Genomic DNA, 15,651 nt, shown 5'->3' on the forward strand with positions numbered 1-15,651 from the left:
CCTTGATCCAATATCTAGAGATCTTCTCAGATTGGTCTGAATTCATTCCAAATATGGGATATTTTCTTAAAGTCCAGAGGTGGAAGACCCTGCTATTAGAAGGATGAAAGAGAAAATGGCAGTATAAATATGTATTTTAAAAGAGAAATTGGCTTAGAATAGGAATTGATGCATTTTGGGAAGACATGCAATGAAACACCTCAATGCTTTGGGAAAGCGGAGGACATTTGTGATCTTGGTGGTAGCTTGTTGGGTAGCACTAATCAGCAGAAACCACATTGTCATAGTTCTAAATGGAACAACAGAAGGCAGTTAATAATCTCATATCAAAAATAATTCTGACAGTGTGTATTCTGAGACAGAGAGAAAAATGTAAAGTGTGACCTTTGAGTGCTTAACAGACTTCAAACATTATGACCTCTAGCTTTTTTCTTCCCTCCTGAGAATTCCTCTTTGAATTGTCTCTTTGTTCTAATGATTCTATTTGAAAAGTAAGGTGAATAAAGGAAAACCAATATCAATCTCTTTTGGCAGTCTTAGGGCTCCCTTACTAAACTGATGTTTTTGTTATCCTTCAAGAATTTATAAATACGGGTGCCACTGGGTCCATTTACACGACAGTGTTCATGAAACTAAAAGACGAAAGCAAAGCTTCAGGGTTCAATAACATGTTGAGGGACCAAGCCAAAGTTTCCCAGGATCTGAAGGGTACTGCTGCCTCAGTAATAAGGCACAGAGAAGGCATGGTCCTGTGTCGTGTAACAGGTGAATGTCACAGAGCTACGGAAGAGTCAGAGAGTATTCTTGAGAGTGGAGCTATGGGATCAGAAAAGTGAAAAGTGAGCCAGTCATGGGTCCAAATTATCCAACCTGAAAGATCCCCCCACACATCTGGCCTCTAGATCCTGCAGCACTTCTCTGAGACTTTCTGTTTTGCAAGTTCAACATTACAGCATATCATGATAAGTATATAATTCAGTATGATCAATGACTTCTCAGACCACTCATCCATACATTTTCCGAGGAGCATTTGGAAACCATATATTTCTATCAAATATAAAGATAGCCCAAGATTCTGACTCAAGGATTGTGGTTTTGAAATCCATTTTCCTTGATTTGTCAGCTGGTTTCTATATTTCCTTCAGCAGTGGAAATTCAGGTTTCACAGTTGTTTATAACTAATTGTTAGGTTATAAGTTAAATCACAGAAATGTATTTGTTCATGCTGATACTACCTGGTTCCTTGTGCACGAAGTTTCAGTACCTTCAAATTCAATAAAAAGTCTCAAAAGTTGTAACCCACGAGGAATTGTAGAACTCGTCTATCGAATCAATTGCAAAAGAGGTCATCCTGAAAATATCGTTGACTTCATTTCTTCTAAAGCTAGGACAGAAAAAGGATATAAAATTTTTCTTTCAGTATGAATAAAAATTTAACTCATTTTATTTAATGCTTTAGTGAAAAAACTACACACACACACACACACATACACATACATACATAAACACACATTTTAGCTGCAGTTGCACACAATACCTTTATTTTATTTATTTATTTTATGTGGTGCTGAGGATTGAACCCAATGCCTTGCATTTGCCAGGCGAGCGCTCTCTTGCTGAGCCACAACGCCAGCCCCCAAACCGATTTTTCACTAAAGAACTCCTGATAATAATATGATGATAACACGCCTTACTTACGTTTTCAAATTTCTTCAAGGCCATCCCATTGAAAACGAAATCACTGAAAATTACTAAAAGCATCCCTAGAGAGGCGCTGTCTCCCTCCTGGGGCTCTAGGGAAAGGGTGCTCTCCAGCTCCCCTGCAGGGGTCCGCAATTCTGGTCCTTCCCGGTCCGCAGAGCTGTCTCTTCTTTCCCCTTCTCCAAGTGCTGCGGGCACTTCTCCAGACACACGTAACCTCTATAGTCACAAACCAAAAGACCTCTAGTCCTCAAATGGCTGAAAAAATGTTTAGTCAAAGAAAAAAAAAAAAAAATCCCCTTCTGCTGACACACACTTCACCCCAGAGGGAAATCCCCAAGCCTAGAGCAATATTGAGAATGGGTAACATTTGCAACTTGCACCCAAGAAAGATCTTCATCCCCAAAATGCGGGTAAAGTGTCCACCTAACTTCCGACAGAGAGAGCCTGGTGGAGTATTTAAGGGGCAGCAAGTTGACAGGCAAGCCAGGGTGTTTTCCTCCAACTACAGAGGGCAACTGGAAACTGAAAGCCCCAAACATCTCCCAATCACGGGCGAAGGAGGCAGAAAAGCCTGACGCTGCCTCTTGTGCACTTTCAGGGCATAGCGGTGCCTAAGCGCCGCCCAGAGGCTGCAAAGTGCATTACTGAAACTGAAGTCGTCCAGATCTATCACCTACATTTACAAAAAAATCTTTGGAGGTAAGAATGAATCTTAGGCACTACAGTGGTTTCTGGTACTCCAAAACTCTACCCTTCCTGGAAACAAAAATATTCCCTTGAAAATCCTTAGAGCAAGGGTATTGTTTATAATCGGAAGATAAATGAACTGAACAATTATTAGAGAAATCTAAAATTCTAGAATACAAAATTAGTCATCAGTCATCAATTAGGATGAATAATTTTACTAGGAGTTCTGCCAGGATTTCTGTGTGATGTAGCACAACCCTCTGAAACTCTGCAACCCACAGTTTTCTTACAAATATGATGGGTTCAAAATATTAGAAGCTTTGTGAACACTGAACAAACACTTGCATTTCAAATGGCACAATACTTTATAGACTGAAGATTTGAAATTAGGAAGATATTTTCTGAGTTTTGTTTTTCTTTCTTTCTGTTTCTTTTTTTAATCCAAGGACTGAACCCCACATCTGAGCAGGAACAGATTAAGGTTTTATCATGAGATTGGAGTCATCCAGTCATACTCTCAGGCTCCATTTCTTTTCCAAACATTTACTTTTTGGTTGTAGGTGGGCACAATAGCTTTATTTTTATTTATTTATTTATTTATTTATTTATTTATTTATTTACATGTGGTGCTGAGGATCCAGCCCAGGGCCTCACACCTGCTAGGCAAGTGCTCTACCACTGAGGCATAACCCCAGCCCTCGCAGGCTCCATTTCTAATTGTGTTTCACTTGCTGTTTCTGCCCTATCTTCAGATACTTCCAAATGTCTTACACGAGTTAAAGTCATGTCAATAATTTTGTAAAATACACAACAAAATTGAGCTACTGTAGAGATTAAAAATTATTTTTTATATGATTTTAATAATTTTCTCATATGATGCAAAGTACTAAAAATCATTGCAAAGAAAACAGTCTAACATTATTTCATCCTTTTATGAAAGGTTTTATAATCGCATTGAAGGATCAGAATATCTCAATTTTATAATATATTTTGAAAATTGATAGTCACTGTAATTTGACATATCACAATTAAAGTGAATGAAGTCATTACAAATACAGATGTAAAGATCATTTAAATTTCAAAAAAATTAAAGTGTAATTTAGTTTAAATATTGTCATTCATAACTCTGTAATGAATAAAAACGAAAGTTCATAATTTTGATATAGACAGATATAGATATGCTACCTGTACAGATATGAAGGATAAATATCCTAAGTGAAATTTAATGACATTTTCAATAAGAAATAAATTTGCAAAAGTTCTCTGATAGGTAAGGCTAACATTGGAAGTGGAGGCAATAATGAAAACTAGAATGGTTTAGAAACATTGCTGAAAACCAAAGTAGAGAATGTATAAAGGAAAGCAAAAACAGAAGGCAGTGGCATTCATAAAATCGCACTACTGTGTTCTCTCTTTTAGGTATCCACACAAAGCAAGGTCTTCAGAGACCCTGGAGCAAGGACTGAGCATCACCCATCTCAGACAGCCCAGCAGCATCTGCAAGATCCCCAATGGCCTTGCCCTTGGCTTTCCTGCTGGCCCTAGTGGTGCTCAGCTGCAAGACCACCTGCTCTCTGCGCTGTGACCTGCCTCAGATACACAATCTGAGTCTTGAAACTTCTGAGAAAAATGAGGAGGGGGCACTGAGACTCCTGAAAGAAATGCAGAGAATTCCCACTTCCTCCTGCCTGAATGACAGAGAGGACTTTGCCTTACCCCAGAAGCTGTTGGAGGGTGAGAAGGTGCCCAGGGCTCAAGCTGTTGCTGCCCTCCAGGAGATGACCTTCCGGATCTTATGCCTTTTTCGCACCCAGGAGGCCTCTGCTGCTTGGAACAAGACCCTCCTGAAAACCTTCCTCAGTGGCCTCTATCAACAGTGGGATGACCTGAAAGCCTGTGTGACCCACCAGGTGTGGGGGGGAAAAGCTCTTGGAATAACTGTTAGAAAATACTTCTGCAGGATCACTGATTACCTGAAGGAGAAGGAATACCTCCCTTGTGCCTGGGAGGTGGTCCGAACAGAAATGGAGAAACTCATCTCTGCTTCACCTAAGTTGTATGAAAGATTAAGGAGCAGGGAACGAGACCTGGTCCAGCAGGGAAATGCTTCTCACTGAAGAACACACCTTACCACACTCCCACAAGTTCTGCCATTTCCAAGACTCTCATGGTTCCTTGTGACAAGAATTCACTCCATTCCTTGTATGTTTTCAGTCAATGATGCGTTTCTATAGGCACCAGTCCCTTACCTCCCTGCAGATGTATTTATCTATTTAAATATTCATTTAATTAACTATTTGTAAAATTTAATTTATTTTGTTCATATTCTATGTATATATTTAGTGTATGATTAATAAAACAAAGCATTTTTATACAGTCAATTTAGTTTGCTTTCTTCATTGCATTTTTTACTGTAGAAACTTCTTTAGTTTTGAAACTCCTTTATATTCTTGGACATGTATGAGGGGTGCGGTAAATACATTTTTTTATTCTATCCCAATTTTAACTTGAGGAGCAAAATTGAAATTTTATTTGTAAATGATTACTTGTATGATGAGTTCTCATTTCATGCACATCTTTATTTTTTGCATTTTCCTGTCAACTTAGTGGTGTCACTTTTAGACATGTTGATGTTAAGAGAAAATGAATGGAGGTATCAATATGATGAAAGACAAGCATGAAAACAGCTTCTTAAATGCATTGTGGAAGTTGTTGATATTTTTTACTGATTTTTTAAAATTATAAATAACAGTGGAATGCATTACAATGCTTATTACACAGATACAGCACAACTTTTCATATCTCTGGTTGTATATAAAGTATGTTGACACCAATTCGTGTCTTCATTCATGTACTTTGGATAATGATGTCTATCACATTCCACCACCATCCTTGTTAATTCCCTGCCCCCTCCCTTTCCCTCCCACCCCTCTGCCCTATCTAGAATTCATCTATTTCTCCCATGCTCCCTCTTCTGACCCCAATATGCATCAGCCTCCTTATATCTGGAAAAACATTGGGCATTTGTTTTCTTGGCATTGGCTAACTTCATTTAGCCTTATCTTCTCCAATGCCATCCATTTACCTGCAAATGCCATGAGTTTATTCTCTTTTATTGCTGAGTAAATTTGTAGTGTATATATGTGCCCCATTTTTTTTTATACATTCTTCCCCTGAAGGGCAACTAGGTTGGCTCCACAGTTTAGCTATTGTGAATTGTGCTGCTATAAACATCCATGTGGCTCTGTCCCTGTAGTATGCTGATTTTAAGTCCTTTGGGTATAGATTAAGCAGTGGGATAACTGGGTCAAATGGTGGTTCCATTCCCAGATTTCCAAGGAAGCTCTATACTGCTTTACAATTGGCTGCACCAATTTGCTGTCCCACCAGTAGTGGATGAGAGTAACTTTTCCCCCACACCCTTGCCAACACTTATTGTCTTCATAATAGCTGCCATTCTGACTGGAATGAGATTATATGTTAGAGTAGTTTTGATTTGCATTTCTCTAATTGCTAGAGATGATGAAAATTTTTTCGTATATTTGTTGACTGATTGTATATCCTCTTGTGAGAAGTGTCTGTTCAGGTCCTTGGCCCATTTGTTGATTTCTTTCTTTCTTCTTTTTTTTTTTTAGATTTTCTGTTTGAGTTCTTTATATACCCTAGAGATTAGTGCTCTATCTGATGTGTGAGGGGTGAATATTTGCTGCCAGAATATAGGCTCTCTGTTCACCTCACTGTATTTTTTTTAAACAAATATGATGAAGTAGGGCCTACTTTTTCTTCGATTAGATGCACAGTCTCTGGTTTAATTCCTAGGTCCCTGATCCACTTTGAGGTTAGTTTTGTGCATGGTGAGAGATCGATTTTTAATTTCATATTGTGACTTGTGGATATCCAGTTTTCCCAGCACCATTTATCGAAGAGGTTATGTTTTCTCAGGTGCATATTTTTGGCGCCTTTGTCTAATATAAGATAACTGAAGTTATGTGGGTTAGACTCTGTGTCTGCTATTCTGTACCATTGGTCTACAGATCTATTTTGGTGCCAATATCATGCATTTTTAGTCGCTATTGCTGTGTAATTTAGTTTTAGGTGTGGAATGGTAATGCCACCAGCTTCCTTCTTCTTGCTAAGGATTGCTTTGGCTATGCTGGGTCTCTTGTTTTTCCAGATGAATTTTATGATGGCTTTTTCTCTTTCTATGAGGAATGCCATTGGGATTTTGAGTGGAATTGCATCAAATCTCTACAGTGCTTTTGGTAGTATGGTCATTTGGACAATATTAATTCTGCCTATCGAAGAACAAGGTAGATCTTTCCATCTTCTAAGGTCTTCCTTAATTTCTTTCCTTAGCATGTTGTAGTTTCTCATTGCAGAGGTCTTTACCTCTTTTGTTAAATTTATTCCTAAGAATTTTTTTGAGGCTCTTATAAATGGAGTGCTTTTCCTAGTTTCACTTTCAGCAGATTTGTCACTGATGTACAGAAATGCCCTTCATTTGTGGGGGTTGATTTCATATCCTGCCACTTTGCTGAATTCATTTACTACTTCTAGAAGTTTCCTGGTGGAGCTTTTTAGATCTTCTAGGTATAGAATCATATAGTCAGCAAATAGTGCTAATTTTAGTTCTTCTTTTCCTATACATATCCCTTTAATTTCTAGTTGTTCTTGCCACTGTTTCAAGAACTATGTTAAACAGAAGTGGTGAAAGAGGGCATCCCTGTCTTGTTCTGGTTTTTAGAGGGAATGCCTTTAATTTTTCAACCTTGAGAATGATGTTGGCCTGAGGCTTATTGTAGATAGCCTTTAGGATGTGGAGTTATGTTCCTGTTATTCTTAGATTTCCTAGTGTTTGGAACATGGAAAGGTGCTGTATTTTGTCAAATGCTTTTTCTGCATCTATTGTGATGATCATATGATTCTTATCTTTGAGTCTATTGCTGAGATTAATTACATTTATTGATTTCCGTATGTTGAACCAACTGTGCATCCCTCGAATAAATCCCACCTGATCATGGTGCACAATCTTTTGGATATGTTTTTGTCATCGGTTTGCCAGGATGGTATTGAGAATTTTTGCATCTAGGTTCATTAGAGATATTGGTCTGAAGTTTTCTTTCTTTGATGTGTCTTTGCCTGGTACTGGGACCAGGGTGATATTGGCCTCAGAGAATGGGTTTGGAAGTGCTGCCTCTGTTTCTATTTCCTGAAATAAATTGCAGAGTATTGGTATTAGTTCTTCTTTAAAGGTCCTGTAGAATTCGGCTGTGTATCTATCCAGTTCTGGGCTTTTCTTGATTGGTCAGCTTCTGATGGTGTCTTCTGTTTCATCCCTTGTCATTGGTCCGTTTAAATAGTGTATATCTTCCTGATTCAATCTGGGCAAATCATACGACTTAAGAAACTGTTTGATGCCTTCCATGTCTTCTATTTTATTGGAGTATGAGTTTTCAAAACAATTTCTAATTTTCCTCTGTAATTCTGTAGTGTCCCTTGTGAGATGACCTTTTTCATCACATATGCAGGCAATTGGAGTTTTTTTCTGTCCTTCACTTCATTAGCGTATCTAAGGGTCTGCCAACTTTATTTGTTGTTTCAAAGACCCATCTTTTTGTTTCCTCAACTTTTTCAATTCTTTCTTTGGTTTGGGTTGCATTGATTTCAGCTCCAATTTTAATTATTTCTTGCCTTCTACTGCTTTTGTTGCTGATTTGTTCTTTTCTTCTAGGGCTTTGAGATGTAGTGGGAGGTCATTTATGGAGTCCTACTGGAAGACTGAGGCCCTGAGCCCTGTGCGGGGTTCACAGTGCTGGTGATTTCTGCAGAAACCAGCTGTCTAGGGGTGCTCTTGCACTCTCTGAGATGCAGTATTCCAACTAGGTGAGATTTGGGTCAGGGTGCAACTCAGGATGCTGCCTCCCTCTGGCCCGCCATCTTGGAATCCCCAGGAAGCTGTTTCTTCAACCTCAAACTGAAGCACAAAATTAACAATGATTGCTTTTAAAGTGAAAGCAAAGAAAAATAAATTTTAGTCAATGATCAGCCGGATATATTTAACTTTGTTCTTATGTCTGTATGTTGGTATTTAGAAATTTTTTTTTAAAAAATCATTCTCAAAACATGTATAATAATTTTATTTAAGCAAAATAGATGAATTTCCCACAAGTTATATTTGCTTGCATGCATACCAGTGCCTTAGGCAGGAGACTCAGTTCCCAAGTGCAAAGAACTCTCTGCCTTTTTCCTTGATCCAATATCTAGTGATCTTCTCAGATTGGTCTGAATTCATTCCAAATATGGGATATTTTCTTAAAGTCCAGAGGTGGAAGACCCTGCTATTAGAAGGATGAAAGAGAAAATGGCAGTATAAATATGTATTTTAAAAGAGAAATTGGCTTAGAATAGGAATTGATGCATTTTTGGAAGACATGCAATGAAACACCTCAATGCTTTGGGAAAGAGGAGGACATTTGTGATCTTGGTGGTAGCTTGTTGGGTAGCACTAATCAGCAGAAACCACATTGTCATAGTTCTAAATGGAACAACAGAAGGCAGTTAATAATCTCATATCAAAAATAATTCTGACAGTGTGTATTCTGAGACAGAGAGAAAAATGTAAAGTGTGACCTTTGAGTGCTTAACAGACTTCAAACATTATGACCTCTAGCTTTTTTCTTCCCTCCTGAGAATTCCTCTTTGAATTGTCTCTTTGTTCTAATGATTCTATTTGAAAAGTAAGGTGAATAAAGGAAAACCAATATCAATCTCTTTTGGCAGTCTTAGGGCTCCCTTACTAAACTGATGTTTTTGTTATCCTTCAAGAATTTATAAATACGGGTGCCACTGGGTCCATTTACACGACAGTGTTCATGAAACTAAAAGACGAAAGCAAAGCTTCAGGGTTCAATAACATGTTGAGGGACCAAGCCAAAGTTTCCCAGGATCTGAAGGGTACTGCTGCCTCAGTAATAAGGCACAGAGAAGGCATGGTCCTGTGTCGTGTAACAGGTGAATGTCACAGAGCTACGGAAGAGTCAGAGAGTATTCTTGAGAGTGGAGCTATGGGATCAGAAAAGTGAAAAGTGAGCCAGTCATGGGTCCAAATTATCCAACCTGAAAGATCCCCCCACACATCTGGCCTCTAGATCCTGCAGCACTTCTCTGAGACTTTCTGTTTTGCAAGTTCAACATTACAGCATATCATGATAAGTATATAATTCAGTATGATCAATGACTTCTCAGACCACTCATCCATACATTTTCCGAGGAGCATTTGGAAACCATATATTTCTATCAAATATAAAGATAGCCCAAGATTCTGACTCAAGGATTGTGGTTTTGAAATCCATTTTCCTTGATTTGTCAGCTGGTTTCTATATTTCCTTCAGCAGTGGAAATTCAGGTTTCACAGTTGTTTATAACTAATTGTTAGGTTATAAGTTAAATCACAGAAACGTATTTGTTCATGCTGATACTACCTGGTTTCCTTGTGCACGAAGTTTCAGTACCTTCAAATTCAATAAAAAGTCTCAAAAGTTGTAACCCACGAGGAATTGTAGAACTCGTCTATCGAATCAATTGCAAAAGAGGTCATCCTGAAAATATCGTTGACTTCATTTCTTCTAAAGCTAGGACAGAAAAAGGATATAAAATTTTTCTTTCAGTATGAATAAAAATTTAACTCATTTTATTTAATGCTTTAGTGAAAAAACTACACACACACACACACACACACACACATACACACACACACATACATACACATACATACATAAACACACATTTTAGCTGCAGTTGCACACAATACCTTTATTTTATTTATTTATTTTATGTGGTGCTGAGGATTGAACCCAATGCCTTGCATTTGCCAGGCGAGCGCTCTCTTGCTGAGCCACAACGCCAGCCCCCAAACCGATTTTTCACTAAAGAACTCGTGATAATAATATGATGATAACACGCCTTATTTACGTTTTCAAATTCCTTCAAGGCCATCCCATTGAAAACGAAATCACTGAAAATTACTAAAAGCATCCCTAGAGAGGCGCTGTCTCCCTTCTGGGGCTCTAGGGAAAGGGCGCTCTCCAGCTCCCCTGCAGGGGTCCGCAATTCTGGTCCTTCCCGGTCCGCAGAGCTGTCTCTTCCTTCCCCTTCTCCAAGTGCTGCGGGCACTTCTCCAGACACACGTAACCTCTATAGTCACAAACCAAAAGACCTCTAGTCCTCAAAACGCTGAAAAAATGTTTAGTCAAAAAAAAAAAAAAATCCCCTTCTGCTGACACACACTTCACCCCAGAGGGAAATCCCCAAGCCTAGCGCAATATTGAGAATGGGTAACATTTGCAACTTGCACCCAAGAAAGATCTTCATCCCCCAAATGCGGGTAAAGTGTCCACCTAACTTCCGACAGAGAGAGCCTGGTGGAGTATTTAAGGGGCAGCAAGTTGACAGGCAAGCCAGGGTGATTTCCTCCAACTACAGAGGGCATTTGGAAACTGAAAGCCCCAAACATCTCCCAATCACGGGCGAAGGAGGCAGAAAAGCCTGACGCTGCCTCTTGTGCACTTTCAGGGCATAGCGGTGCCTAAGCGCCGCCCAGAGGCTGGAAAGTGCATTACTGAAACTGAAGCCGTCCAGATCTATCACCTACATTTACAAAAAAATCTTTGGAGGTAAGAATGAATCTTAGGCGCTACAGTGGTTTCTGGTACTCCAAAACTCTACCCTTCCTGGAAACAAAAATATTCCCTTGAAAATCCTTAGAGCAAGGGTATTGTTTATTATCGGAAGATAAATGAACTGAACAATTATTAGAGAAATCTAAAATTCTAGAATACAAAATTAGTCATCAGTCATCAATTAGGATGAATAATTTTACTAGGAGTTCTGCCAGGATTTCTGTGTGATGTAGCACAACCCTCTGAAACTCTGCAACCCACAGTTTTCTTACAAATATGATGGGTTCAAAATATTAGAAGCTTTGTGAACACTGAACAAACACTTGCATTTCAAATGGCACAATACTTTATAGACTGAAGATTTGAAATTAGGAAGATATTTTCTGAGTTTTGTTTTTCTTTCTTTCTGTTTCTTTTTTTAATCCAAGCACTGAACCCCACATCTGAGCAGGAACAGATTAAGGTTTTATCATGAGATTGGAGTCATCCAGTCATACTCTCAGGCTCCATTTCTTTTCCAAACATTTACTTTTTGGTTGTAGGTGGGCACAATAGCTTTATTTTTATTTATTTATTTATTTATTTATTTATTTACATGTGGTGCTGAGGATCCAGCCCAGGGCCTCACACCTGCTAGGCAAGTGCTCTACCACTGAGGCATAACCCCAGCCCTCGCAGGCTCTATTTCTAATTCTGTTTCACTTGCTGTTTCTGCCCTATCTTCAGATACTTCCAAATGTCTTACACGAGTTAAAGTCATGTCAATAATTTTGTAAAATACACAACAAAATTGAGCTACTGTAGAGATTAAAAATTATTTTTTATATGATTTTAATAATTTTCTCATATGATGCAAAGTACTAAAAATCATTGCAAAGAAAACAGTCTAACATTATTTCATCCTTTTATGAAAGGTTTTATAATCGCATTGAAGGATCAGAATATCTCAATTTTATAATATATTTTGAAAATTGATAGTCACTGTAATTTGACATATCACAATTAAAGTGAATGAAGTCATTACAAATACAGATGTAAAGATCATTTAAATTTCAAAAAAAATAAAGTGTAATTTAGTTTAAATATTGTCATTCATAACTCTGTAATGAATAAAAATGAAAGTTCATAATTTTGATATAGACAGATATAGATATGCACCTGTACAGATATGAAGGATAAATATCCTAAGTGAAATTTCATGACATTTTCAATAAGAAATAAATTTGCAAAAGTTCTCTGATAGGTAAGGCTAACATTGGAAGTGGAGGCAATAATGAAAACTAGAATGGTTTAGAAACATTGCTGAAAACCAAAGTAGAGAATGTATAAAGGAAAGCAAAAACAGAAGGCACTGGCATTCATAAAATCGCACTACTGTGTTCTCTCTTTTAGGTATCCACACAAAGCAAGGTCTTCAGAGACCCTGGAGCAAGGACTGAGCATCACCCATCTCAGACAGCCCAGCAGCATCTGCAAGATCCCCAATGGCCTTGCCCTTGGCTTTCCTGCTGGCCCTGGTGGTGCTCAGCTGCAAGACCACCTGCTCTCTGCGCTGTGACCTGCCTCAGATTCACAACCTGGCTTTTGAAACTTCTGAGGAAAATGAGGAGGGGGCACTGAGACTCCTGAAAGAAATGCAGAGAATTCCCACTTCCTCCTGCCTGAATGACAGAGAGGACTTTGCCTTACCCCAGAAGCTGTTGGAGGGTGAGAAGGTGCCCAGGGCTCAAGCTGTTGCTGCCCTCCAGGAGATGACCTTCTGGATCTTATGCCTTTTTCGCACCCAGGAGGCCTCTGCTGCTTGGAACAAGACCCTCCTGAAAACCTTCCTCAGTGGCCTCTATCAACAGTGGGATGACCTGAAAGCCTGTGTGACCCACCAGGTGTGGGGGGGAAAAGCTCTTGGAATAACTGTTAGAAAATACTTCTGCAGGATCACTGATTACCTGAAGGAGAAGGAATACCTCCCTTGTGCCTGGGAGGTGGTCCGAACAGAAATGGAGAAACTCATCTCTGCTTCACCTAAGTTGTATGAAAGATTAAGGAGCAGGGAACGAGACCTGGTCCAGCAGGGAAATGCTTCTCACTGAAGAACACACCTTACCACACTCCCACAAGTTCTGCCATTTCCAAGACTCTCATGGTTCCTTGTGACAAGAATTCACTCCATTCCTTGTATGTTTTCAGTCAATGATGCGTTTCTATAGGCACCAGTCCCTTACCTCCCTGCAGATGTATTTATCTATTTAAATATTCATTTAATTAACTATTTGTAAAATTTAATTTATTTTGTTCATATTCTATGTATATATTTAGTGTATAATTAATAAAACAAAGCATTTTTATACAGTCAATTTAGTTTGCTTTCTTCATTGCATTTTTTACTGTAGAAACTTCTTTAGTTTTGAAACTCCTTTATATTCTTGGACATGGATGAGGGGTGCGGTAAATACATTTTTTTATTCTATCCCAATTTTAACTTGAGGAGCAAAATTGAAATTTTATTTGTAAATGATTACTTGTATGATGAGTTCTCATTTCATGCACATCTTTATTTTTTGCATTTTCCTGTCAACTTAGTGGTGTCACTTTTAGACATGTTGATGTTAAGAGAAAATGAATGGAGGTATCAATATGATGAAAGACAAGCATGAAAACAGCTTCTTAAATGCATTGTGGAAGTTGTTGATATTTTTTACTGATTTTTTAAAATTATAAATAACAGTGGAATGCATTACAATGCTTATTACACAGATACAGCACAACTTTTCATATCTCTGGTTGTATATAAAGTATGTTGACACCAATTCGTGTCTTCATTCATGTACTTTGGATAATGATGTCTATCACATTCCACCACCATCCTTGTTAATTCCCTGCCCCCTCCCTTTCCCTCCCACCCCTCTGCCCTATCTAGAATTCATCTATTTCTCCCATGCTCCCTCTTCTGACCCCAATATGCATCAGCCTCCTTATATCTGGAAAAACATTGGGCATTTGTTTTCTTGGCATTGGCTAACTTCATTTAGCCTTATCTTCTCCAATGCCATCCATTTACCTGCAAATGCCATGAGTTTATTCTCTTTTATTGCTGAGTAAATTTGTAGTGTCTATATGTGCCCCATTTTTTTTTATACATTCTTCCCCTGAAGGGCAACTAGGTTGGCTCCACAGTTTAGCTATTGTGAATTGTGCTGCTATAAACATCCATGTGGCTCTGTCCCTGTAGTATGTTGATTTTAAGTCCTTTGGGTATAGATTAAGCAGTGGGATAACTGGGTCAAATGGTGGTTCCATTCCCAGATTTCCAAGGAAGCTCTATACTGCTTTACAATTGGCTGCACCAATTTGCTGTCCCACCAGTAGTGGATGAGAGTAACTTTTCCCCCACACCCTTGCCAACACTTATTGTCTTTATAATAGATGCCATTCTGACTGGAATGAGATTATATGTTAGAGTAGTTTTGATTTGCATTTCTCTAATTGCTAGAGATGATGAAAATTTTTTCGTATATTTGTTGACTGATTGTATATCCTCTTGTGAGAAGTGTCTGTTCAGGTCCTTGGCCCATTTGTTGATTTCTTTCTTTCTTCTTTTTTTTTTTTTTAGATTTTCTGTTTGAGTTCTTTATATACCCTAGAGATTAGTGCTCTATCTGATGTGTGAGGGGTGAATATTTGCTGCCAGAATATAGGCTCTCTGTTCACCTCACTGTATTTTTTTTTAAACAAATATGATGAAGTAGGGCCTACTTTTTCTTCGATTAGATGCACAGTCTCTGGTTTAATTCCTAGGTCCCTGATCCACTTTGAGGTTAGTTTTGTGCATTGTGAGAGATCGATTTTTAATTTCATATTGTGACTTGTGGATATCCAGTTTTCCCAGCACCATTTATCGAAGAGGTTATGTTTTCTCAGGTGCATATTTTTGGCGCCTTTGTCTAATATAAGATAACTGAAGTTATGTGGGTTAGACTCTGTGTCTGCTATTCTGTACCATTGGTCTACAGATCTATTTTGGTGCCAATACCATGCGTTTTTAGTCGCTATTGCTGTGTAATTTAGTTTTAGGTGTGGAATGGTAATGCCACCAGCTTCCTTCTTCTTGCTAAGGATTGCTTTGGCTATGCTGGGTCTCTTGTTTTTCCAGATGAATTTTATGATGGCTTTTTCTCTTTCTATGAGGAATGCCATTGGGATTTTGAGTGGAATTGCATCAAATCTCTACAGTGCTTTTGGTAGTATGGTCATTTGGACAATATTAATTCTGCCTATCGAAGAACAAGGTAGATCTTTCCATCTTCTAAGGTCTTCCTTAATTTCTTTCCTTAGCATGTTGTAGTTTCTCATTGCAGAGGTCTTTACCTCTTTTGTTAAATTTATTCCTAAGAATTTTTTTGAGGCTCTTATAAATGGAGTGCTTTTCCTAGTTTCACTTTCAGCAGATTTGTCACTGATGTACAGAAATGCCCTTCATTTGTGGGGGTTGATTTCATATCCTGCCACTTTGCTGAATTCATTTACTACTTCTAGAAGTTTCCTGGTGGAGCTTTTTAGATCTTCTAGGTATAGAATCATATAG

General features: G+C 38.4%; 2 protein-coding genes across 2 annotated transcripts; both read left to right on the forward strand.

The window, feature by feature from the left end:
* The first annotated feature begins 3,902 nt into the window (after positions 1 to 3,902).
* LOC144254562 (interferon alpha-6-like) lies at positions 3,903 to 4,508 on the forward strand. The gene has a single exon (XM_077797875.1). The coding sequence runs from the start codon at positions 3,903 to 3,905 to the stop codon at positions 4,506 to 4,508; it is 606 nt and encodes a 201-aa protein (XP_077654001.1).
* An 8,045-nt stretch (positions 4,509 to 12,553) lies between these two features.
* On the forward strand, positions 12,554 to 13,159 carry LOC144254564 (interferon alpha-6-like). The gene has a single exon (XM_077797876.1). The coding sequence runs from the start codon at positions 12,554 to 12,556 to the stop codon at positions 13,157 to 13,159; it is 606 nt and encodes a 201-aa protein (XP_077654002.1).
* The last annotated feature ends 2,492 nt before the right edge of the window (positions 13,160 to 15,651 follow it).

This window comes from Urocitellus parryii, chromosome 4 (genome assembly GCF_045843805.1).
Source record: "Urocitellus parryii isolate mUroPar1 chromosome 4, mUroPar1.hap1, whole genome shotgun sequence".
NCBI classification, from domain to species: Eukaryota; Metazoa; Chordata; class Mammalia; order Rodentia; family Sciuridae; genus Urocitellus; species Urocitellus parryii.